Here is a 24,117-nt window from a genome sequence, read left to right on the forward strand (position 1 = left end):
ATCCTTAGCTATTTCTGATGCCTGAAAGAAATGGGAAGGCTTCAGGAGGACTACTAAAATGAGAAAATTAGGAGTTTGAAAGGGATAGATCTCTGAAAACTCTTAATGCAAAATGAAATCTGAAGATCATGTTATATAGAGAAAATACGTATTTGGTAGTAGTGGACAGGTGGGGCTGACAGAAGTGTTTTGACTTTCTTTAGTCCCATCTCAGCATTATTTACCACCTTCTGGTTTAGAAGGTGTAAAATATACACCAAAATCAAAGACTTCGTAAATTTAAAAATTTATATTGATTATATTAATAGTTTTGCTATCTTAAGCTAAATGAAATATATTATTGAAATTAATTTTATAATTATTAATTATCTCTAGCCTCTAGAAAATTTAAAATTGCATATATGCAATTGTAAACCTTCTGGTTTAGAAGTGTAAAATATACACCAAAATCAAAGACTTAGTAAATTTAAAAGTTTATATTGATTACATTAATAGTTTTGCTATATTAAGCTAAATGGAATATATTATTGAAATTAATAATTTTATAATTATTAATTACTTGTAGCCTCTAGAAAATTTAAAACTGCATATATGGCTTAAATTACATTTCTATTGGAGATTGCCACTTTAGAGGCTTACACAAATTGGTAATTAATTTTCTTAGTTCTTCCCAGATTATGTGTACAAGGCCGTGACATAGGAAATTGTCAAGAGGTAACTTAATGAATAGACATGAGAAATTAGTGGTTTGTGTCTTTCGACGGGACCTAAATAACTGAGAGGCAGTTATCCCATTCATGAAAATGTAGAAAGGGGAGCTGGTATGGTAATGAATAGTTAGGATGAAACTGATTTATAGCTAGTTTAACTTTGTATAGCTGTCGGCTGCTGGGAACCCATATCTCCCCACCTTTCTTCTAGACAGTCTTTCTCAGCTATGACAGCAACTTAAGTAATAATAAAGTGAGCATTCTCTGTCCACCAATCGGTTTAGCCAGACAAAAACACAAAAGGGTAGAGTTTATTCAATTTCTGTAAAAGCAAATATCTATTATCCAGACAGTGACAAAGAAGCCTCAGAAAGGGTGTTCTGCTGAGTTTGCTTTTATTGAACAGGCAGTTGGACAGGCAGCATTGTAATCAGGACATTTCGAGGGCTCAGACTTGGTGGAGATTTCTTTATACCCTCAGATTACGGAGTCTAGGAGGAAAGAGATGGAAAAGACTGAAAATCAGTGAGTCTATTCCCAACAGCTCTGTATTGTTTTCTATAGCAAGTAAGACAAGCTTCAAAGAATTCTTTGTATATACAGAGGTGAAGGTAGGTGATTCAGAATTGGGGTTTATTTTTTCCCTCATGGCTTTCAACAATCTTCCCATCATTCATCCTAGAAGAGAAGATGGGTAGGTTAGATACTAGAACCCGGAGATATTGCAGAAATATTACAACAAATATTGAGCACCTAGTATGTACAACATGTTGAGGTGGACACAAAAATGAACACGGCTTAATTCTGCCTTTGATCACATGCAGTCTTCATGCTGATAAAAAAAAGAAGTAGGTGTAATTAGCACCATTTTGCAGATGAGGAAATTGAGCTTCAGAGAAGTTTAGTAACTTGTCACTGTCATGTTAGGTCATAACTTGAATTCAATTCCTGTAACATGAATGTTTTTCTACTATAGTTTGTTGTAGACCAATAGAATGTAATCAGCTGTCTTCCTTTGCCTGACTCATCCATATATTTGAAATCAACCTTTAAAACATTAAATCAGTATTTTAAAAATAATCTTATAGGGGGTGAGGGCCTCAGGAATTTTCTTTCACATAACTGCACATCTTCAACTAGTACCACCTGGGGCATGAGCAGCACCGTCACTCCAAACTCAACTCTCCACTTTATTGCCTATATCAACTCCAGGCAGTTTTCTTTGGTTTGAAAGTAGCAAGCTTTGGTCTTCCTGAATCCTTGAAAATCTGTCATGAAATTGACAGATATAGATAAGAATTTTCAAGTGAACCTATCAAAATACATAATAATAATGTAGAATGCAAGATGTCCATAGACTTGAGAAATCGTTGAGAAATAGAGATAAGTATAGCCATTTATTTATCTCACAAAATAATATTGGTATTTTTCTTAATATAGAAATTTCCTTCCAATCTAGCAAATCATCTTTTAATTGAGATAATGCCTTCTTGAGAGCACTTAGGTTTCAGAATCTCCTGACAACTAAGGAATGGTAGTAGAGCATTGGAAACGAAGTCAGGATATCTACTTTGAACCCAATGTATTATACTGAGGGACTTTAGTAAGTGACAGTTTCCCCGAAGATGATTTTCTGTAAAATGGGAAAGACAGTGATCCCTGCCCTAATCAAATGACTGTTGGAAAGAAACAAAGAGAAAATGTACATAAAACTCTAAAGACCTATGTAAATCTTAGTAGTTACTGTATAATAGTTATTGCGTAATAGGAAGTATTATGTATTTAGCAACAAAAGTGTGGGTTCCAAGATACTCAATGTACTTTTCCAGGAAAGTTGTGACTGCCTGGACTGTTATTCTATTCTTGAGATTCCAGACTTTCTTAGAGAAACTTCCACCCAGAAATAAAGTTCAGACAAGAGGCTTCAACCCCAGTATTTACATCCTTATTAGTCATCAGAACAATGCTAGGCCATGACCAGTCTGTACCACCTGTACCCAAGATCATACCCTTGAATCTTACACAGGGACCTAAAGTTCCACCTGTGTCCAGGACACTTTCAGTTTTTGTTTTGTTAACTAACACCATAATAATTTCTGTCATTATTAATGCCTGCTATGCAACTCCAGTCGAAAGCCTACACCCAGAAATGGAAGAACGGCACTCTTTTACAACACCTTGTGTGCTGAGCCCCGGCAAGATTCTTCATTATTTAAAGAAATACATCTTACCAGTATAAATCTATGGCAAATTATTTATAAAGTAGTTTTTCCAAGTTGCCTACACAGGATGAGAGTTACAGGGAAGTGTGGTCTAAGGTGTCATCTATTGGAATGGCATAAAGCTATTTTGACCTTTGTCTCCTGAGATATATGTAAAGGTGAGTTTGGAGGAGGGGTAACAGTATATTCTGTCAAAAAAATGGGAGCAAACTACTAAGAATTTCTATATAATAAGACAGCAAACACAATATAGGGACTAGAGTTAAAGTTTAAATTCTCTTTTTATGGATTCTGGTAAAGAACCAGAATAGAGGTCTTTAAATGGGTGGTAAATAACTTTGTCAAGCCCACATGAGAAAGATAAAGTCTTCTGATTTCATTCTAGTCCTCGGCTTCCTCTACACTGCTCTCAGCTGCTAATGTGAAACTAGGAAGACTCTAGCTTACGATTCTTGTTTTCAGGGTTTCCCTTAACGAAGATTGTTAGGTAGACATTTTTAATATGGCCTTATCTAGTATTGCTTGACTAAGATTTTCAAATCTGGCTGAATAGTTTCTGATTCCTTTATTCCCAAAGCTTTCTGTGGCAGTGGAATGGAGCAAAGAGAATGTGAATAATAATAAATAGCTTTATTAAATATAATGCATTAAAATGTTTATTACATATAATTTTATCAAACTACAATTGAAAATAATTTATTAAAAATAAATAAGCACTATACCATGGTCTGTTTATCTAAGTTCATACTTTGAACTCTTCTCTTTTTCTAAATTCTTACTTTGGTCTTTGGCATAGTAATAATGGTGACATTAATTCTTCAAACATTGTGCCAAATATATGAAAGTCAGTCTTGATTGAATATTTTCATAGTTCATTGGGATATTTGGTTTAGAGTATTTATGTGATTTGCCAAGAGTCTCATATAAGAAGCACAGCAAAAACTGAACTTTGCACTCATATTTATCCCATAAAAAATTTTTTTCTCTTATTTGAAAATTCCCATTTTTTCATGTTATATACCATCTCCCTGAGGATGACTATTTAAATAGTCACCAGGGAGAATGTCAAATTCAGTAACGTATGTTGAAACATCCTTTCAGGAGTTTAAATGAAACTGATCAACTTTTAATGCTGGGACATAATTTAATATAATGTAAAGTTCAAGAATATGGGCATTATATAGAAATTGTTTAAATCCAACTCTGTCACTCTCTGACCTTTCTTGGTCTCTGTCTCATCTTCGTATTGTAGATCACAGAAGATAAAACCTATCCTGAAATAAGAAACGTTATAGTGGAGACATTGCTCATAAACAATCTATTAATGAATCCATTAAATAGTTTAAAATATTAACTGCTGCATTATTTCCACTTATTTCAGTAATTACTTAATTATCCTTATAGTGAAAATGTGACCAATTCTGGGTCACCTGACCTAGTGTTACCTCTCTGGCCAGATAAATGTCTGTTACTCAATGGAAGAGAACAAAACCAGAACCCACTACTCCTCACAACGTAACCATGGAGGCCAGTCTACTTATGTACTTACAGATATGGGCTTGCTGGCAGCGGTTGTTTCTGGGGTGCTACTCTCCTCACACTTCCCTGTACTGCGGATGTGTGTATTTGTTTGGCGTATCCTAAAACAGATCAGAGGATGCTTCAATAATGAGGAAGTTCTCAGTTATAATAAGACAATAAATAAGGACCAACGTGCAGGACATTTTGTATCAAACCAAACTGCATTTAGAGGGAGGATCTGGGATCTGCATTCAACTATTTTCATTTTCAGTAGGTATCGTCCAGGCTGTTTCTCTTCTGCTCCAGATTTGTCCCCTAGCCCTGGACCTATGCTGTCACATTTCATTCACTGATATATTTCATAAAGAATGTTGGAAATAAACTTGGAGATCATCTGATCTAAAGGTGATCTCGCATTTACAGATGCGAGAAATAGATCCCAGAGAGATGTTTGACTATACTGAGTACCAGTAATATGACTTGGGGAAAAATATAACAAGACACAAATGATACAGTCTCAGTTTTGTGGTTGGAATGAATCTTAAGGAATATGAATTTTAACGCCTTTCACTGGAGAAATATTATGAATCAGACATGTACTTGTTTGCTTCTAGTAATGGGAAACTCATTATCTATCAAGGCAGTGCAATTTGTCTTTTGGCATTGCTTAAGTTGAAATTGCTCTCCTATAACTTTCTCTAAAACTTTGGAAATGAATATTTTTTCCTTTTGCCTCAGATAACCTGATCCTTCTTTATAATATATACTCCCAACTCCCTTAACCAAACAAACTATCGTGAGGCATGCTTTCTTAATATTTTCATCATTTCAGTTTCTTACTCTAAAGTTCCCTTAAATAGATCACTTGTTATGGGTCTATAAAGTTGATGAAAATGTTGAAGAAAATTGTATGGATAACTTAGGCCCTGACATTTACAACGAAGAGGAATTGAAGGATTTCTGGGCTGCAGATAAGGTATACATAGTAATGGAATTCCTGGGCAGTTATATTTATTGCTTAAACAAGAATTTCTTAATTCTTCTTCTTTTTTTAAATTATACTTTAAGTTCTAGGGTACATGTGCACAACGTGCAAGTTTGTTACATATGTATACATGTGCCATGTTGGTATGCTGTACCCATTAACTTGTCATTTACATTAGGTATATCTCCTAATGCTATCCTTCCCCCTCCCCACTCCCCACAATAGGACCCGGTGTGTGATGATCACCTTCCTGTGTCCAGGTGATCTCATTGTTCAATTCCCACCTATGAGTGAGAACATGTGGAATTTGGTTTTCTGTTCTTGCGATAGTTTGCTAAGAATTTCTTAATTCTTAAAAATCTATAAGGTCTATGGATGAATTTCAAGTGCTCCATGAGCCTATGAATATTATGTGTGTGGATTGTTCACATCACATAATTTTTTAAAAATTTCTTGAAAGGGGTAACTTTCTTCATATTACCTAAGGAATCTTTGGTCTTTGAAAAACTAAAGAATTTAAGTGGAGAAAAAAGAAAACTGTATTTAGACCCAAATCAATAAGGTCAAAATCCTGTCTGATTTACTTTCTAGCTTTGCACCTTTAAACAAATTACCTGGACTCTCTGAGCCTCAGATTAACCTTCTGTGCAATAAAGATAACAACATTCCATAGCAGGTTGCAGGGATTCAGTGACTGAAATCTGAAAGTGCCTTTTCGACCATACCTTACCTATAGATGAAGGATTATATGCAGATTTTATGCTTTTAAGCATATGACCTGAGGAGCGCCTTTTTCTTTTAAATATTTTTCCAGGATTAAAAAGAAGGATATCAGGGAGTCCTATCCTCATGTTCTGGGCCTTGCTTACAGTATCCTAAGAAGGATAAAGTACTATATGAACTGCAATGTAGGTCTGGGGTCAGGTGAGATGGAAAAAACAAGGTTTGTCACCATTCTCTCCTTGAAAGCTGGCCAAATGGTGGCCAGGTAAGGGAAGGGATGCACATAGAGGCAAGGGGAAATTATTTAAAAATTCAGACATCATTTGAGCAGAGTAGCAACAACAAAACTAAAGCCAATAATAAGAATATTAAAATGAATCCCTTGTATTTAACTTAAGATAAAAATATTTTTATATCTAGCAGTTTTTCTCAATCATCTGTGAAGTCAGCAGCTCAGAGAACTGTCTTCATTTCTCCAATGAAAGGAGTGAGATTTAGAATCATGAAATAATATGCCTCCAGATACCCAGATAGTCATAAATATGAGTGCAGACATCAGATCAGCCATTTACTTATTGTGCTTTCTTTTGTACAGTGCACTTTCCTTTTGCAAGGTACTACATCTTTCAAGAGGCGGGATTAAAGAAATGGGGAATCTGTAGCTATATTATAGTCACAGGAGCTTTTAGATATTATACACTGGGCTGGGTTTTTATAGCAGTACTTCTCCACTGTTTTTGTCCACTACACACAGAATGAATGATGTTCACACTCCCGTGACTGTACACAGGCTTATCCCTATGTTCTGTAATTGTAACCCCACTATTTTTTTTTTTGTTCTCTTTTACTCAGTAGAGCATATAGCAATGTAGGTAAGCAATTTACCAAAGGAATAGCCTTAAATCTTTTCTATTTTACATATAAGAAAGATAATTCACGAATTTTTAATTTTTAATTTCTACGATGAATAAATTACTTGCAACACCCTTCGAATTTATATAGGTGCGTTACTATGGGTTAACACTCTAGCTGAGAAATTCTAAACTGGAAGATATGATGGGGCAACTTGAATACTTACAGGTTTTCATGACAGAGCATGCAGGGATTGTTGTAGGTTTGGCCATCATCACCACAGACAGGCTTTAAATCCTTCGGACAAAGATAACCTATCCTGGGCAATACTCGGTAGTCTTTGCACATCTCAGAATCCTGAAGAAGCAAAACATAAAGCAGACTTACTTTATGGCATTCAAGGAGATGGATGAGCTTAAGAAAACCTCTTGAGTTCCTTAATCCAACTTGAATAATTGGCTGTAAAAGGACTGTGATATAGGTTATTCAAACTCAAAGATTGATTTTGCACCATATGAGGTGAATTTAACTTCCTGAATGTGGCCATTTTTAACTAGACAAGGTAAATAAACAAAGAAACAAGGAATAGCAAAGCAATAAGCAAACAAAAATCCTTTATAATATGTGACACAATTACCTGCCCATAAGAAGAAATCTAGAATGATAGGCATGCTAGAAATAATATTCGCCTTTTTAAGTGAAGATACTGGTTATACACAGCCTAGAAAGGAAAGACTCAGAGGTCAATACTCATAAACTGCATGAGTTTTTGAGTCCTAGCTCTACCACTAACTAGAGAAGTGACTTATCTAACTTTTCTCATCCTTAATTTTCTCATCTGAAAACCATAAATAATAGTAGTCCTTACTTTATATTACTGCTTTAAGGGATTAAAACACATAATGCATGTAAGTTCATGCTTAACACAGTATCGGTCACATACTAAGTGTTCAGTAACTTTTAGTTGTCAGTATGTGTTCCATGGTAAAATCATATGTATATTTTCCATGTAAAAGAAGAAACATATTTGCTCTTTGTAGTGTTTTGGAAGTATGAGTTTAGTAATTAATGATAATTATAAGAACTTGATTAGTTTTTTAAGAAGACAAAAAGTAGAGCCAAAATATAAAAAAATGGATTCAAAAGCAAATAGGATGATGGAAGACTTAAACCAATGGTATCAGTAATTACATAGAATATTAACAAGTAAGTACTTCAGTTAAAACACAGAAATTATCAAACTGGAAGAACAAAAAGAATCAATATATAACATTTATAAGAAATATATTTATAAGTAAAGGGATCAGTTCTAAATGACTCATGACTCAAAGTAATCATAGAATTTAGAAATTAAATGAATCACAAAGAAAATGTAACCTGTCAAATCCCAGCAGCCAAAGCAGTAATTTGAGGGAAATTTATAGCCTTAATACATATATTGGAAAAGAAGGAAGTTCTAAAATGGATGATCTAAACTTTCATCTGAAGAAGCTAGCCAATGATGAGCATAGAAAAATTTTTAAATAAATAATAAAGAGGAGAAATTGATGAAATAGAAAACAGAACAAAGTCAAAAGTTAAGTGCTTGAAAAGATTAGTAAGTTGATAAGCTATTTGCAAAATTGACCAGAGTCAAGAAAACATATATTACCAATATTAGAGATAAAAGGTCATCGTTATATGAGCTGTAGATATTAAAAGAATAATTTAGAAATGTAAACTATATGCCAAAAAATTTGACAACATAGGTGAAATTAATAAATTCCTTGAAAACTACTTACTGAAAACAGGCACAAAGATGACACAGAAAATTTAATAATATTATATCTGCTAATACTCATTTTGGAGAGGTCAAGCAGTATTTGTTTGCTTGTTCCTTTGTTTTGATAAATGATTTAAACACCTAAATGAATTGCTTTAGATTGTGGTGAGTTCCATATTGGTAGAAATATTCATGGAGAATTTAGATAAGTAACTTATATGAATCCCTGGCAAAGGTTAGACTCAATCAGGTATATCAAGTGTATTTTTTCAGGTAACTTGTGCTATAATGTTCAAAAGGTACTACAATGTTCCTTACTCTCTCTCTCTCTCTCTTTATTTTTTTTAACATAGTACTTCAACTCAACAAATTCTGTTGACTCCACCTTCAAAACAGACCCAGTATCTAACCACCTCTCAAAAGTTCCACCACATGGTATAAACTAGCATCATCTCTTCTGTAGACTACTGCAATAGCTAATTAGCTGTCCAGCCCTTGCCTCCCTGCAGTGTTTTCAATAGATATCAGGCAAAGTTATTCCTTTAAAATATAAATCAAATCATATTACTCTTCTCAAAACCGTCAACCAGAATATTAGGCAAAGTCTTTAAAACTGTCTACAAAACCCTTTATACCATGGCCTCCCATTAGCTTCCTGACTTCCTCCTCTACAACTGAAGTAGCTCTATTTCAACAACACTAAACGTTTTGCTATGTTTTCTCCCTGGAGTATGTTCCCCTCATATATACCTACTGAATCAGCACCCTTAGGTCTCAATGTAAATGTCACCTTCTGAGAGAGTTATTCCCGATATATGCCACATAAAATTGTATCCCCTCCCCTCCCCATCTCAGAATTTACTGTACCATTTTTTTTTCTGCCTTATTTCCTCCTTGGCATTATTTTATTTATTTATTTATATTATTTATTGTATCTGCTTTTCCAATATACGATGAACTTCATGTAATGAGTGCTATCTGTTTTGTTCATGGCTATTAATCTAGCATACATAAATAATGCCTGGAAAAATAGTGGGTGCTCAGTAAGTATTTGTAGACTGACAAAAGGACTGCTAGCTTGATAAAAAGAAATGAATAATGAAAGATTTATTTCTCCAAAAGAAATCTCAGCTCCAAAACAGACTGTAGATTATGAGGGAGAATGAGGGGGCTACTGGTCTGCTGATGACACCTTATTTCTTGCTGCTATCACAGAAGAAATATGTGCATTTCTTTTATGTGACTATTATACTTTAGTGTTTTTTTAAAAAAAAACATATTTTGTTAATAGCTCTTCTCCCTGTCTTTGTATCCCTGATGTAGAGCCCAATTTACACGAGCCACCACACCCAGCTCAGCCTATATTTTAAACAAGAAGTTTTAGCCATTGTGAATTGCTAATTTGTGGAAATTTACACCTGTGAGCATGCTTGGCGTAGAGTTCCAGGATGTGGACACAGATTTGGTTGGAGGAGGGAAATAAGCGGAAGCTAGGTGAGGAAACTTGTTGGTCTGCTAAAATTACAGAATTGAGGCACCTGACTACGTATTCTACCATATGTGAGTTTAGTCACAATTATTCCACATCCACATTGTAAATTTCAAAATGTACTAAACTGAAGCAAGGCAAATAATCTCAAAGAGCACAGAATAAGGCACTAATGAGAAACCCCAGAACTCTTGCCAAGCATAAACTGCATACAGTCCTCAAATGACTTCAGGATGCACTGAATCAGCAAACCTCAGACCCTTCTATGAAAACAGCAAATAGCAACCGGTCAAAAAAAAATCGAGAAAATTAAACTGATAAGTAGCTTTTCAGAAATAGTCCTCCTTACCAGAGAACTGAGAGAGTCTGGGCTGTCTTCCTCTTGAGAAGCTCTAACATGGGATGGCTTTTCTTGAAGTTTTGCCCTTTCTAAAGCTTCTGTTAGACTAGAGAAGAAAACAAAAAGTAACTGAAAATAAGAAACAGTTCCTATAACTTTCAGTGAGAAGTTAAGCAATCCTCATAAAATATGACAGATGCCAGGCATGGTACCTCACGCCTATAATCCCAGCATTTTGGGAGGCCTAGGCTGGCGAATCACCTGAGGTCAGGAGTTGGAGACCAGCCTGGCCAACAGAAACTCCGTCTCTACTAAAAATACAAAAATTAGCTGGGCATGGTGGTGCACACTTGCCATCCCAGCTACTCGGAAGGCTGAGGCAGGAGAATCTCTTGAACCCGGGAGGCAGAGGTTGCAGTGACCTGAGATTGCACCATTGCACTCCAGCCTGGGCAGCAGAGTGAGACACTGTCTCAGTAAATAAATAAACAAATAAATAAATCATAATCACAGAACATTGAGATAGTGACCAGGATTACATATTAAGAAAATTACACAATTAGGAGCTGGTTTAGAACTTTCATCTCTTAACAGATGACAAGTGGCTTAATGTTCTTAAGTTTTGATTTTCTAGAACATAAAATGAGAGCAGTATTTGGTAATTCCTCCCTCAAAGAACACTCACTATGAAAAGCTAAATAAATTTGACTATTGTTGTGTTCACGGTGCGCTTTACAACCATCATCATCATCATCATTTATAATGTCCATTGGTCTCCACTTCTAGTTGCTTTTTTTAGAATAACCTAGAAACTCTTTCTAAAAAATAAATTACATCATCCCAAGATTCTGATATAATATATTTTGGGGTGTAAAAATTTGTGTTTATTTTTATGAGGCATCTCAATTGAGTCTGATCTAGTTGTGGAATAAAGATCTTGAAGAATTACTTCTAATTATGATGCTGAAAGTTGAAAACAAATTGTTTAATGACACAGTTAGTATACATCTTAGTTAGAACTTAGGGAATTTCTGTCTCCAAGTCTAAATGTTCTTTCTACTATATCAGGTGTTCTCAATTTGAGGACTTTAATTCTAAAGATTTATTTTTAAAATCCCATAGTGTTCATAAATACACAAATTTATTCAATCAGCAGTTTCTAAAAATGCACTTCCCCTGCTAGCTGCAGGAGAAGCAGAATCATCTTACTCACAAGACAGCTCTGCACATGTAGCACTTGTTTGTGTAGAACTTTCCATCAGCACCGCGCACTGGGTCATTCTCTCTAGGGCAGATGAGCTCATTGTTCCTTATATAGTTTCGAAATTCACTGCACTCATCCTAGAAAATGAGAAAGGGAAAGTGAACATGACTTTGTCCCTTTTTGGCTTGGTGATTTTTTCAAACTTGGTTTTAGGAAGTCCTCTCTTAGTTCTGGGCTCAGACTCACTGTACTTATCCTGGCAACAGAGGCCAAGGAACACACAGGTTGTCTAAACTTTGCATCCTCCGCTTCATTTTGAACCTGTCTGCACTGATCCTGAAAAATGTAGGGAAACATAACACAACACTTGATAGACCTTCTTGTCTTTTCCTCCCATTCATCCATCCTTCCTTTCCCCTTTTTTCCCGATGAAGCATGCTTTTGACAAAAGGACAATTGCTCAGGGATCTAACTCTACAAATGTGATTGTTACTATTAAAGAACTGAATGAAGATGTCTTCTTTGTAGTCTTGAAAAAGAAAAGAAAGCATCATGCACACACACTGCTGATTCTTTAATGCTGATAAAATCATCTGGTGAAAACAGAAGGGAAGCTAAAAGGGAGACTTAGATTAGTTTATATTGCCTGAATTATTAAAATAAATATCAACGAGCTACCCAAAGCCTTATTTCACACTTAAAGTGTCAAAGATAAGCATGCAGTTGAGTTGGTAAAGAATTTTACCCTCTACTTTTCAATCCATATTTCTCCCAAGGAGGAAAGACTAAAACATCAATTGACACACACTCTCAGAGAATTTTCTACAAAATCAAAAATGATATCAAAGCCCAAAGCTCCCCAGAAAATCTTGTTATGATCCAAAGTGACAAGACTAGCAAATCAATTTTCTTTGAAGTTAAGAGATTAGTATCTTTATTATTCCCAAAACTGGAGAAGAATGCAAAATTCTGAGGGTGAAAAGTAAGACAGTTATTCTGGTATCCTTTAAGAAATAACCTTTGCATTATTTGAGGGCTTGCTACTTGATTTCTCTTCATCTTTCTTTTTTCTTTCATTAGCTTCTCGATCGCTGCAGATTAAAAAAAAAAAGATAGGGTAATTTTTCTAGGGTTGTTACTGAATTGTCTTTAACCAAGTGTTTCTTCAATGCTAAACATTAGCAAATCTAACACTATTTTCTTATACTTGAAAATAAAATTCTAAGAATACTTTTCTGTAAGCTAATCAGTTCTGATTGTTGGAATTTTCATGATAATATATTTGTGGCAACGCTATCAACTATCATAGATGCTGTTACTATACTCTTATCCAGAAAAATATGATCCTAAAAGGTCTTTATTTTTCCTTAATATAACAGACTTATGACTCTCATCTAGAAAGTTTCTATAATTTTCATTTTTACTTTTCTAATTAAATTATAACTAAACTCACAGTTTTGATTGTCATTTACATAGGTATAATGCTTTGAAGTTCAGAAGCATTTTTAAAATGTCTTCAAATCTCCAGAAAACTATATTGTGCAGTTATTTTTCCCTCAGGAGGAACTGGGGCTCTGCACAATGAACTGGCCTGTCCCAGGTTACGTAGCTGATAAGCTACCTCTTCCTACCCCAGAGGTTCTGGGTGCAATTATGCTTCTCAACATCAAAATAAAAAAATTATTGTGAAAGGGCTTTGGAAATTGTCTCTTCAAAAGAGAGGAGCTATCGTATCATTAACGTGTGATGCCAAGTGTCTTAGGTTTTAAAAGTAACAAGAACTAACTTCTGGCAAACAGGCACAACTATCAAATTTATTGATAAGCCTTCTTACGTACAAGATGCTCTGACACATAGCACATTTATTGATGTGCATCTTTCCATATGGGCCTCGAACAGGGTTATTCTCTCTGGTGCAGATAAGCTTCCCATTTATCCGCATGCTTCGAAATTCACGACACAGATCCTACCAACAGTAGCAGAAAAAGATGTTACTGTCATGGTATAATCTTTAAAACCTGATAACGTGATTGACTGATTAGATATAAACTCATAACACAGGAAAAAAAAAAACAGAGAAAGTAAAATTTCAGAGAAGAAATATGTTTTAAAGGCACTTTATTCAATCTCGACATAAGAAGTTTGAATATTGTTCATTGCGTCTCTCTCAAATGACTGTCTTGCCCTAATGGAATTTCAGTACTGCCTAAAGCAGCCTATTCCTTTAAAAACTACATATGTGTCTGTGTGTGTGTGTGTATATGCGTGTGTGTGTGTGTATATATATATGTGTGTGTGTGTGTTTGTGTGTGTGTGTGTATATATATATATATGATCTTGCTCTGTTGTCCAGCCTGGAGTGCAGTGGTACAATCATAGCTCATCGCAGCCTCCAACTGCTGGGGTCAAGCAACACTCCCACCTCAGCCTCCTAAGTAGCTAGAACTATAGGCAGGTGCCATGGTGCCTAGCTAATATTTTAAAATTTTTTGTAGAGACGGGAGTCTCTCTGTGTTGCCTGGGCTGGTCTTAAACTCTTCGCTTCAAGTGATTATCGCACACTGGCCTCCTAAAGCACTGAGATTACAGGCATGAGCCCCCAGTGCTCTGCCCCATCACATTTTAATACGATTTTCTATGAGGCGGAGCCCCAAATCTGTCTCCTCACGAGTGCACTCAGTATTCCACACATAAAAAGTCTGCTTCAAAAGCCCTGGAGTGAACTAAAAGACACTGTTCTGCAAAACATAAAAACGTGTAAACTTTCAGCTTCATTTCTCAACAACAATTTACCAAGAACAAACAAACAAACAAAAAGCATTTTTATTGTGCAAAGTGCTTTGTTGTGTAGCTTAACAGATTTATTTTAGTGGTTGTAAAAATCTTATATATAAATACTCATCATTCCCATTTTACAGATGAGAAAAACAAATCTCAGCGATACTAAATAAAGTCAGTGTTGAATTTGTGATCAGAAGCCTGCTAACCACCAGGATATACTTTTTTACTTACTTGCTTTTACAAGGCATGGAATAAAACTCCTATCTGTGGATAAGTATATGGAGCAGCCTTTTGTGTTCATTGAAACATAATGATCGTAAAAAGAAGCCAATAGAACCGAGTCTACAGGCAGGAGCTGGAATGTATTAAAATCTTCAGAGAGCTACAGAAGTCTCTGGAACTTCGTTTAAGCCCAAAGAGCCAAAGTGATGATATGGAAACATTACCTTAAAAAATAACACAATAACCTAGATTGTACTTACCCTTCTTTCTTTAAATTGTGATGTCCGTAAACAAACAATTCCAGGCCTTACTTTTTATTGCAGCATTTAAAAAGGTATTAATGCTCTGGAATTAAATACCTATCAATATATTAAATGTCTCACAACCACCATTTTCACAAATTACTGGAAGTATTTCCTTTTCCAGGTGCTCACAATACCACATACATTTATAATAGCACTCCTCTGACTGTATTGCAACCCTGCAATTCGGTCTTTGGTTCTTCTATTCATTTTTTACGTGTAGCTAACTTCTATTAAGTTTTCCTGAATTCTAAAAAGTTGGAAAAATATTACTCACTACATAGATTTTGGGGGAGGTTTAAATACAATTATTGGTAAACCTTATTTAACTTTGCATGTGTAGATAAAACTGTAGTTTTCTATTTCACACAAACACACACACACACACACACACACACAGTCTCAATATTTTCTTTTTATTTATTTTTTTAAGACAAGTTCTCACTCTGTTGCCCAGGCTGGAGTGCGATAATGCTATCACAGCTCACTGCTGCCTTGAACTCTGCTCACCTTAACCTCCCAGTAGCTAGAGTTGCAGGTTTGCACCACCATGCACAGCTATTTTTATTATTATTGTTACTATTATTATTTTGTAGAGACAGGGTCTCACTATGTTGCCCAGGCTGGTTTTGAACTCTTAGGCTCAAGAAATTCTCGTGCTCTGGTCTCCCAAAACACTGGAATTATAAGAGTGAGTTACCACACCCTGCCTCCGTATTTTCTTTGTTGTTGCTTTTTTTTCATTCAATATTTTCTATATATACATATAGATAGCATTCTTCTGTTTGAAATTTTTTAAATAAGGATCATAAAATTAAAAATCTACCAAGATTTTAAATAGATGTCCTTTAAAGATCATGTGAAGTTGTGCAATAAAGTTCCCAAAATATTTTTAAATAATGATAATTACTATTAATGTTTCATTTTCTTTAGTCACTACAGGCTTAATGAAAAGTTGCCCTACTAATAGGAAAAATCTTCCTAGAGAAATTTTACTATTTTTCTTTTCTAACTGGAGTCCGTCGGTGGATTAAAAGAAATTGTGCTGTGTAATATTCTACGTGTTGGTGTTGTAGTGTTGAATACTATTTATGAAGACCAAAACTGAACACTAGGTGGCAATGAAATGCCAGATCAAGAATTTACTATCTCAAACGCCAACTCTTTTTCTTTCTGTTTTTTGTTTGTTTGTTTGTGTTTTTTTTTTTTTTTTGAGATGGAGTCTCGCTCTGTCGCCCAGGCTGCTGGAGTGCAGTAGCGCGATCTCAGCTCACTGCAAGCTCCGCCTCCCGGGTCCATGCCATTCTGCTGCCTCATCCTCCCGAGTAGCTGGGACTACAGGCGCCCGTCACCATGCCCGGCTAATTTTTTGTATTTTTAGTAAAGATGGGGTTTCACCGTGTCAGCCAGGATGGTCTCGATCTCCTGACCTCCTGATCCGCCTGCCTCGGCCTCTCAAAGTGCTGGGATTACAGTCGTGAGCCACCGTTCCTGGCCTCAAACTCCAAACTTTTGATACTAATTTTCTTTGTAATTTTCGGCATCTGATTGTTTGATATTTATTTGTTTAAAAAATTCAGAAACAGCCAAGTGTGATGGCTCATGTAATCCCAGCACTTTGGGAGGCTGAGACTTGAGCTCCAGCGGATGGCTTGAGCTCAGGAGTTCAAGACAAGCCTGAGCAACAGCAAGACCCTGTCTCAAAGGAAAGAAAAAATTCAAAAATGAAATTCACTGGCTAACTACAATAATTTAACAATTGTCACTGGTTCTACAATTGCATCAGAGTCACTCTTGGGGAATTGAAGAGCATGCTATTTATTTTCAAGATCTTGCCATCACTTCATTGTTAACCATTATATTGCCAATGATTGGGACAGAGTCAGCATTTCATGAATATTTGTTGAATAAATTTACCATACAGTGAACTAACTGAATTCAGGTAGTAGCATGTCTAACATCTATTACCTCTTTGTCATTGCTCCTTTCTCCTGTATTGCTCCTGTTTTCATCCTCTTTCTTTTTTTTTTCAGCTGCTTCCCTTTCCCTGGGGGGAAAACAATGAATCATTTCAATCAAAGTGAACAAACACCTCATTAATTACTAGATCTGCTTCTAAGACAACTGTCATTTTCTCAGACTGGTAAGAAATGACTATTGTACTTTAAGACTCACAGTCAAAAGCTCATTTTGAAACACACTCACAGTTTTTCCTTACACATAGCACACTTATTGCCATGTGTCTTGCCATCTGGACCCCGGACAGGGTCACTTTCTCGAGTGCAGATAAGTTTTCCATTTTTCATTTGGTTTCTAAACTCATCACATGTATCCTGAAAAGATGAAAAGATTATATTGGAAGTGCTGTTTTTACATAGTATCTGATTGGATTTGAGAATCAGAGGATTTCTTTCCAAGAGTCAGGCAGCCATGTAACCTTGCTGTGGTTACAGAGTACATTCCACAATGTCCTCTGTGGAATCAGACTCTGTTTTAGACATATGTTCTAATTCCTGGAACCTCCAAATAGGTTGCTTTCCTGGCAAGGAGGAATGATGGCTGAATATGGAATTAAGATTGCTAATCAGCTGAATTTAAAATGGGGAAATTACCCTGGATTATCCAAGTGGGGCCCATGTAATCGCAAAGGTTCTTATTCATGAAAGAGAGAGGCAGAGGCAGGAGAGTCAGTGTGAGAATGATACAACATGAGAAGGACTTGACTGGCCATCACTGGCTTAAGGGTGGCCACAAGCCAAGGAATACAGGTAGCTTCTAGAAGTTAGAAAAAGCAAAGAAACAGATCCTCACCTAGAGCCTCCACAAAGGAGTGCAGCATTATCGACACCTTCATTTTAGCATGATCAGACCCATTTAAAACTTATGGAATCCAGAAATATTAAGATAATAAATTTGTGTTATTTTAAGCAACTGCTTGTAGTAACTTATAATAGCAGCAAAATAATACAAAAACAAAAATAAATCCCAGTATACTTGCAAAACCTCGTTTTCCCTATCTATAAAATAAGGTTAAAAAGTCATATTTGACCAGGCTGTTGAAATAATTAATAAACTATTATTTATAAAAGTGCCTCATAAAGTGATAATCACTGATAACTTGGTAACTCCTGACCTTCTAAGGGCAAGCCCTAGCTTGATCATATTGGCACCTTCTTCTGTAGTTTTGATCGCCAACTGTTGACTCACAGAAAGAACATTCTTGCCAAAACCCAAATAATAACTCACCTTCCCTGATTCTGATCCAGTCCCATTTGAGCTGGAGTGAGAATCATCATTTTTTCTCTCTGCTTCTCTTTCCCTGGAGGAGAAAAAAGTCAATATTCGTCTTGTTAACACATATTGACCCTGGATTATGCGGTAAGTGTGTCCCGTGCAAATGACAAGAAGCCAACTTTCTTCAACTGTGCTGGTCAATGATTCCAAATGGCCATCACCAAGTTCCTAGAATTCTGGCGCAATAAAGAATAAAGGTCTACCATGATAGGACTTAGAGTTCACAGAATTGTAATAGAAAATACAATAGAAATCAGCCACTTGGTTAACTGCCCTTGCAAAGGTTCATTGTTCCTTAGAGAATGCAAGAGAAAAAATAATAATATTTGGAAATTAGCAAAAAAAATAATTTGCATGGAAAGAGCCATAGCAAATGAGAAATAGCCATTCATTCAAGAGGAATGTGACTATGTTTTAGACATGCCTTTTGAGAGAAATACTTACAATTTTGCTTTACACATCGTACACTTATTGTTGTACGATTTGCCATCAGCATCACGTACAGGATCACTCTCCCGAGTACAGCTGAGTTTTCCATTCTTCATTTGTTCCCGAAACTCAGCACATTTATCCTGAAAACAGAGAAGAATGAAGTCCCCCTGGATTCCTTAGTCTACTGTATTCTTAGTAAATGTTTTTTAACAATCTGAGTAAGAGAAGTTCTTTCACCTCTCTTTATAAGAAACATAACACTGCCGGGTGTGGGGTCCAGCCCCACAGGGTCAGTGGGTTTTTCTCCCCTTGTGCGGAGATGAGAGATTGTAGGAATAAAGACACAAGACAAAGAGATAAAAGAAAAGACAACTGGGCCCGGGGGACCACTACCACCACGACGCGGAGACCGGTAGTGGCCCTGAATGCCAGGCTACGCTGATATTTATTGGATACAAGACAAAGGGACAGGGTAAGGAGTGAGAGCCATCTCCAATGATAGGTAAGGTCACGTGGGTCATGTGTCCACTGGACAAGGGGCCCTTTCCCTACCTGGCAGTCAAGGCAGAGAGAAAGAGAGGAGAGAGAGACAGCTTACGCCATTATTTCTGCATCTCAGAAACTTTCTATTACTTTCACTAATTTGTTACTGTTATCTAAAAGGCAGAGCCAGGTGTACAGGATGGAACATGAAGGGGGACTAGGAGCGTGACCACTGAAGCACAGCATCACAGGGAGACGGTTAGGCCTCCGGATAGCTGTGGGTGGGTCTGACTGATGTCAGGCCCTCCACAAGATGGGGAGGAGTAGAGTCTTCTCTGAACTCCAGGGAAAGGGAGACTCCCTTTCCTGGTCTGCTAAGTAGCAGGTATTTTTCCTTGACACTGACGCTACCACTAGACCAAGGTCTGCTTGGCAGTGGTCATCTTCCCAGATGCTGGCGTTCCACTAGACCAAGGAGCCCTCTGGTGGCTCTGCCCGGGCATAACAGAAGGCTCACACTCTTGTCTTCTGGTCACTTCTCACTATGTCCCCTCAGCTCCTATCTCTGTATGGCCTGGTTTTTCCTAAGTTATAATTGTAGAGCAAGGATTATTATAATATTGGAGTAAAGAGTAATTGCTACAAACTAATGATTAATGATATTCATACATAATCATATCTATTGTCTATATCTAGTATAACTATTCTTATTTCATATATTTTATTATACTGGAACAGCTCGTGCCCTCGATCTCTTGCCTTGGCACCTGAGTGGCGGCAGCCGGGCGCAGTGGCTCATGCCTGTAATCCCAGCACTTTGGGAGGTCAAGGCGGGTGGATCATGAAGTCAGGAGTTCGGGACCAGCCTGGACAACATGGTGAAACCCATCTCTACTAAAAATACGAAAATTAGCTGGGCATGGTGGCGGGAGCCTGTAATCCCAGCTACTCGGGTGGCTGAGGTAAGAGAATCATTTGAACCCAAAAGGCAGAAGTTGCAGTCAGCCAAGATTGTGCCATTGTACTCCAGCCTGGGTGACAAGGTGAGACTCAGTCACAAAAAAATAAAATAAATAAATAAAAATCTAGGTCTGGTATCTGCAGAGAAAAAGGGACCAAAATCACCCATGTTCTAATGACAAGAGATGAGTTATCATGGCTACTAATGTTGCTTTTAAGGATCTATACAAGGAAATTGTAAATATGACTGAATTTAACAGCATATATTAAATGTCAGCAAGCTACAGTTTCCCCTTGGTACACTTAGGGGACTGGTTCCAGGATCAAAATCCATGTATACTCAAGTCTGTCAGTTGGCCCTGTACAACTCACCTATACAAAAAGTTAGTCCTCCAGATATGCAGGTTTCATCTCCCACAAACCCTGTATTTTTTATCTAAGTTTGGTTGAAAACAATTACATACAAGTGAGCCTGGGAAGTTCAAACCCACGTTGTTCAAGGGTCAATTGTGTAGCTCACAGGAAAAAGTCTTTCCTGCTGCCTGTTCTTACACATAAAGTTTTGCTGAAACACATCCTCACTCATTTATTCAGATATTATTTTTTGGCTTCTTTCCCACAACAATGGCAGAGTGAAATAGTTGCAGCAGACATTATATGACCCACAATGCCCACAATGCTGAAAGTATTTATCTGGCCTTATACAGAAAAAAAATGTGCAGATCTCTAGTGCAGAGAGAAGAGAGAAAAAAATGCTGGAGGAAAACCCAAGGTTACACAAAATGTCAAGGAAGGTAGGTTTGACCAAGTTATGAGCAAGACAGACAAAATGTTTATCAGACAAGTCTAATCAACAGGGCTATTCCTTAAAAGAGAGAACTCAGCCTCCTAAAGCAAAAAAGATGGAAAAAAAAACAGAACAGCCAGAGTTTACCAAAGGTAAATATTGGGCCTTTGTCAGATCTGGAAATGAAGACATGGTTTTGATATTCCAAGGTTGTAAAAAGACAAATAAGGTGACTGCAATTTTATGAAACTGTGTTCAGGGACCCAAGGAGTGACCTGTGCAACATTGCCATGCTGACACTTCAAAATGCCTCAAGAAACATGCTAAACCTTTGCCTAAAGTATTTTCTTTTATCCCTGGAAGAGTATTGCTAAATCAGGGAAAGTAGAATTCAGTGAGAGGAAGTAATTTACTCAATGTCTCACACGTCCAGGTAGTAGGGGCAGGATCGTACCCCGATCTGACTCCAAAGCCTGTGCTCTTTTGTCCTGTCCTGCTGCCTTGGATCAACAGAAAAGACACCTCAGAAAAGTGGCTCTGTCCAAGGCAAGAAAGAATAATGAAAGAAAATGAAGAGTATGTGATGCTGATGAGAACAATTATTGATATGAGGTCTGGATTACCATACAGAGGGCTCAGGAGACTGGGATAAGGTCATTATATATTGTTAATTATTTCAAAGTGTAAAGAAGTCAAAATGAACCCCAGAGCAGTGAAAATGTGTTGATATCTTACCTGCAAACTTCAGGAGAAAATTATCTGTTCTCCCAAGGACTCAGCACTGTATAAAACTGCCTTTACCATAGACTATATATGTTGTGTCATAGTCCTATTGTCAAGGAGTTGAGCCCGCCCCAGTTATTGAAATTAGAGGTTGCTCTCACCTGAGTGTTTCCTCCTCCACCACCACTGGAACCATGTCCTGCAGCATTTCTCTGATCTTCTTTTTCTTTCCTCTTTCTTTCCTCATCTTCTTTCTGGCTGGAAATTAGAAAGTGGGAGGTAGGGAATAATAGATTACAGACAATGGTGTGCATTTCTTTGAGTTTCTCATTATATCAACAAATCACGTATGTATAGAATTATCGAGCCTTGAGTTAACATCTACTCTGCTGCAGTCCTTCTCTGAAAATAAAAATATAAATTATATGGAGTCCTTTGCCAGGAAGGGGTCTCATTAAAATAAAAGAACACCACATATATATCACCACAAACAAGACAAGGTGAGTAAAGCTGGATGTGGTGGCTCACACCTGTAATCTCAGCACTTTGGAACCTGAGGTGGGTGGATCCTTGAGGTCAGGAGTTCAAGACCAATCTAGCCAACATGGCGAAACCCTGTCTCTACTAAAAATACAAGAATTAGCCAGGTGTGGTGGCGTATGCCTGTAACCCCAGCTACTAGGGAGGCTGGGGCAGGAGAATCGCTTGAACCTGGGAGGCGGAAGTTGCAGTGAGCCGAGATCGCATCCCTGTACTTCAGTGTGGATGACAGAGTGAGGCTCCATATCAAAAAAAAAAAAAAAGACAAGATGAACAACTAACTAACATTTCATAAATGTTCACTAGGGATCTCCAGCCGTGTTTATCATAAATACCTAATGATCAAGAGGCCCCAAAATCATTATCTTCTCTACCAAATGTATTCTTTCTCCTGGATTTTCTACCTTTCACAAAAAGCAAACACAAAACAGTGGAATCATCTGTAATTGCTCACTGTCCTCCAGCTTGCATAGCTGTTGCCACATGACATTGACTTCACCTTCCCAGCATCCCCCAACTTGATCCACTTGCCTTCTAGCCTACATCCTTGCCCTGCATAGCTGCCTCTTCCTAGGTTATTTACTGCAGCTCCTCCCCCCTACATGAGTAGCAATTCTTAAGTTTAGTACTTTCTTTCTTTTTTTCTCCTGTTTACTGCTGATAAATGAATCTTCCTAAAGGAACAATGTTTATGCCACTTACTGTCCTATCTGAACAATTTTTGCAGCTTCCCATTACACATAGAATTGACCTCAAAATCTGTGGTGTGCATTCAAGGTTGATAAAGTTGGTAAGTTCTGACTAAACTAAATGACTTGCTTTTTTCCTAATTTTAGATCCTTACTCTTGCTGTTCCCCTCTTCTCCTCTCATTACTTTCTGTCATGTCCACATTTTATCTAAATTATAAGGTCCAGTTCTATCCCACCATAAAACTTTCTATTAACTGTCCCTTTCTTGAAGTACCATAATATACCACAGACAAATTTTTCATTCAACAGTTCCTCCTTTGTATTATATTACCTTATGTCCGACACTAATCTCAGTGGGCTACATGATTTCTGAGAAGATTATCTATTTCATTCACCTTTGTATAATCATTATACACATTGTACATTGTAGATGTTTGGTAAATGCTATTGAATGACTTAAATATTCTAGGTGTACTTCCAAACTTTGTGTAAAGACCTACTTTTCATTTTCTGAAAATGTGTTATTTTCAACAATGTAGGTGAGGACTTTGACATTAAAATCTGCGTGTTTTCTTTCCAACGTGAATTGCGAGATAATCCAGAGAAAGGATCCACTTGATAGCAAATAGCTTGAGAATTTTATCCAGGAAGTGTGATCTACTGGTAGAGTCTACCCCAGAACTAACAGAGAATGTAATAACTTAGTTGTATATTTTTTTTTTATTTCTAGAACTGTGAATTTTGGCCATTATAAAGGAAAGATTTCTTTCAAATGCTTTGTAGATAACTTTCTGTTTCTATTACATGTAAGGAAAGGACAAACACAATACATATTATTTGCCTGGCTCATTGCTTCCCCAATTCCACCGTCCCACAGTAGCGGTTTTCTTTGTGCACTCACAAGACTGCCTTACACATGGCACACTTGTTGCCATGGGTCTTGCCATCTGGGCCACGCACAGGATCATTTTCTCTTGTGCAGAAAAGTTTTCCATTTTGCAAAAGACTCCGAAATTCATCGCATGTCTCCTAAAAGGAAAAGAAAAGGAGAAAGCTTGAGTATCTTCTTGGAAATTAGTTTATTGGATTGCTAC

General features: G+C 36.9%; 1 protein-coding gene across 2 annotated transcripts in view; it reads right to left on the minus strand.

The window, feature by feature from the left end:
- Nucleotides 1–989: 989 nt before the first annotated feature.
- Nucleotides 990–24,117, minus strand: part of SPINK5 (serine peptidase inhibitor Kazal type 5) — a 74,326-nt gene continuing 51,198 nt past the window's right edge. The window contains exons 21-34 of one of the 2 annotated variants that reach the window (XM_023227017.3): nt 23,925–24,052; nt 21,954–22,050; nt 18,852–18,979; nt 18,360–18,432; nt 17,319–17,446; nt 17,082–17,160; nt 13,647–13,774; nt 12,827–12,899; nt 12,055–12,144; nt 11,818–11,945; nt 10,614–10,710; nt 7,240–7,370; nt 4,482–4,572; nt 990–1,388 (exon numbers count right to left, since the gene is read on the minus strand). In XM_023227017.3, the coding sequence (XP_023082785.2) occupies nt 1,380–1,388; nt 4,482–4,572; nt 7,240–7,370; nt 10,614–10,710; nt 11,818–11,945; nt 12,055–12,144; nt 12,827–12,899; nt 13,647–13,774; nt 17,082–17,160; nt 17,319–17,446; nt 18,360–18,432; nt 18,852–18,979; nt 21,954–22,050; nt 23,925–24,052 (1,380 nt within the window). In that variant the 3' untranslated portion in view covers nt 990–1,379. The remainder of the gene's footprint in view (nt 1,389–4,481; nt 4,573–7,239; nt 7,371–10,613; nt 10,711–11,817; nt 11,946–12,054; nt 12,145–12,826; nt 12,900–13,646; nt 13,775–17,081; nt 17,161–17,318; nt 17,447–18,359; nt 18,433–18,851; nt 18,980–21,953; nt 22,051–23,924; nt 24,053–24,117) is intronic. The other variant, XM_023227018.3, reaches the window with a different exon arrangement.

Source organism: Piliocolobus tephrosceles, chromosome 4 (genome assembly GCF_002776525.5).
Source record: "Piliocolobus tephrosceles isolate RC106 chromosome 4, ASM277652v3, whole genome shotgun sequence".
NCBI lineage: Eukaryota > Metazoa > Chordata > Mammalia > Primates > Cercopithecidae > Piliocolobus > Piliocolobus tephrosceles.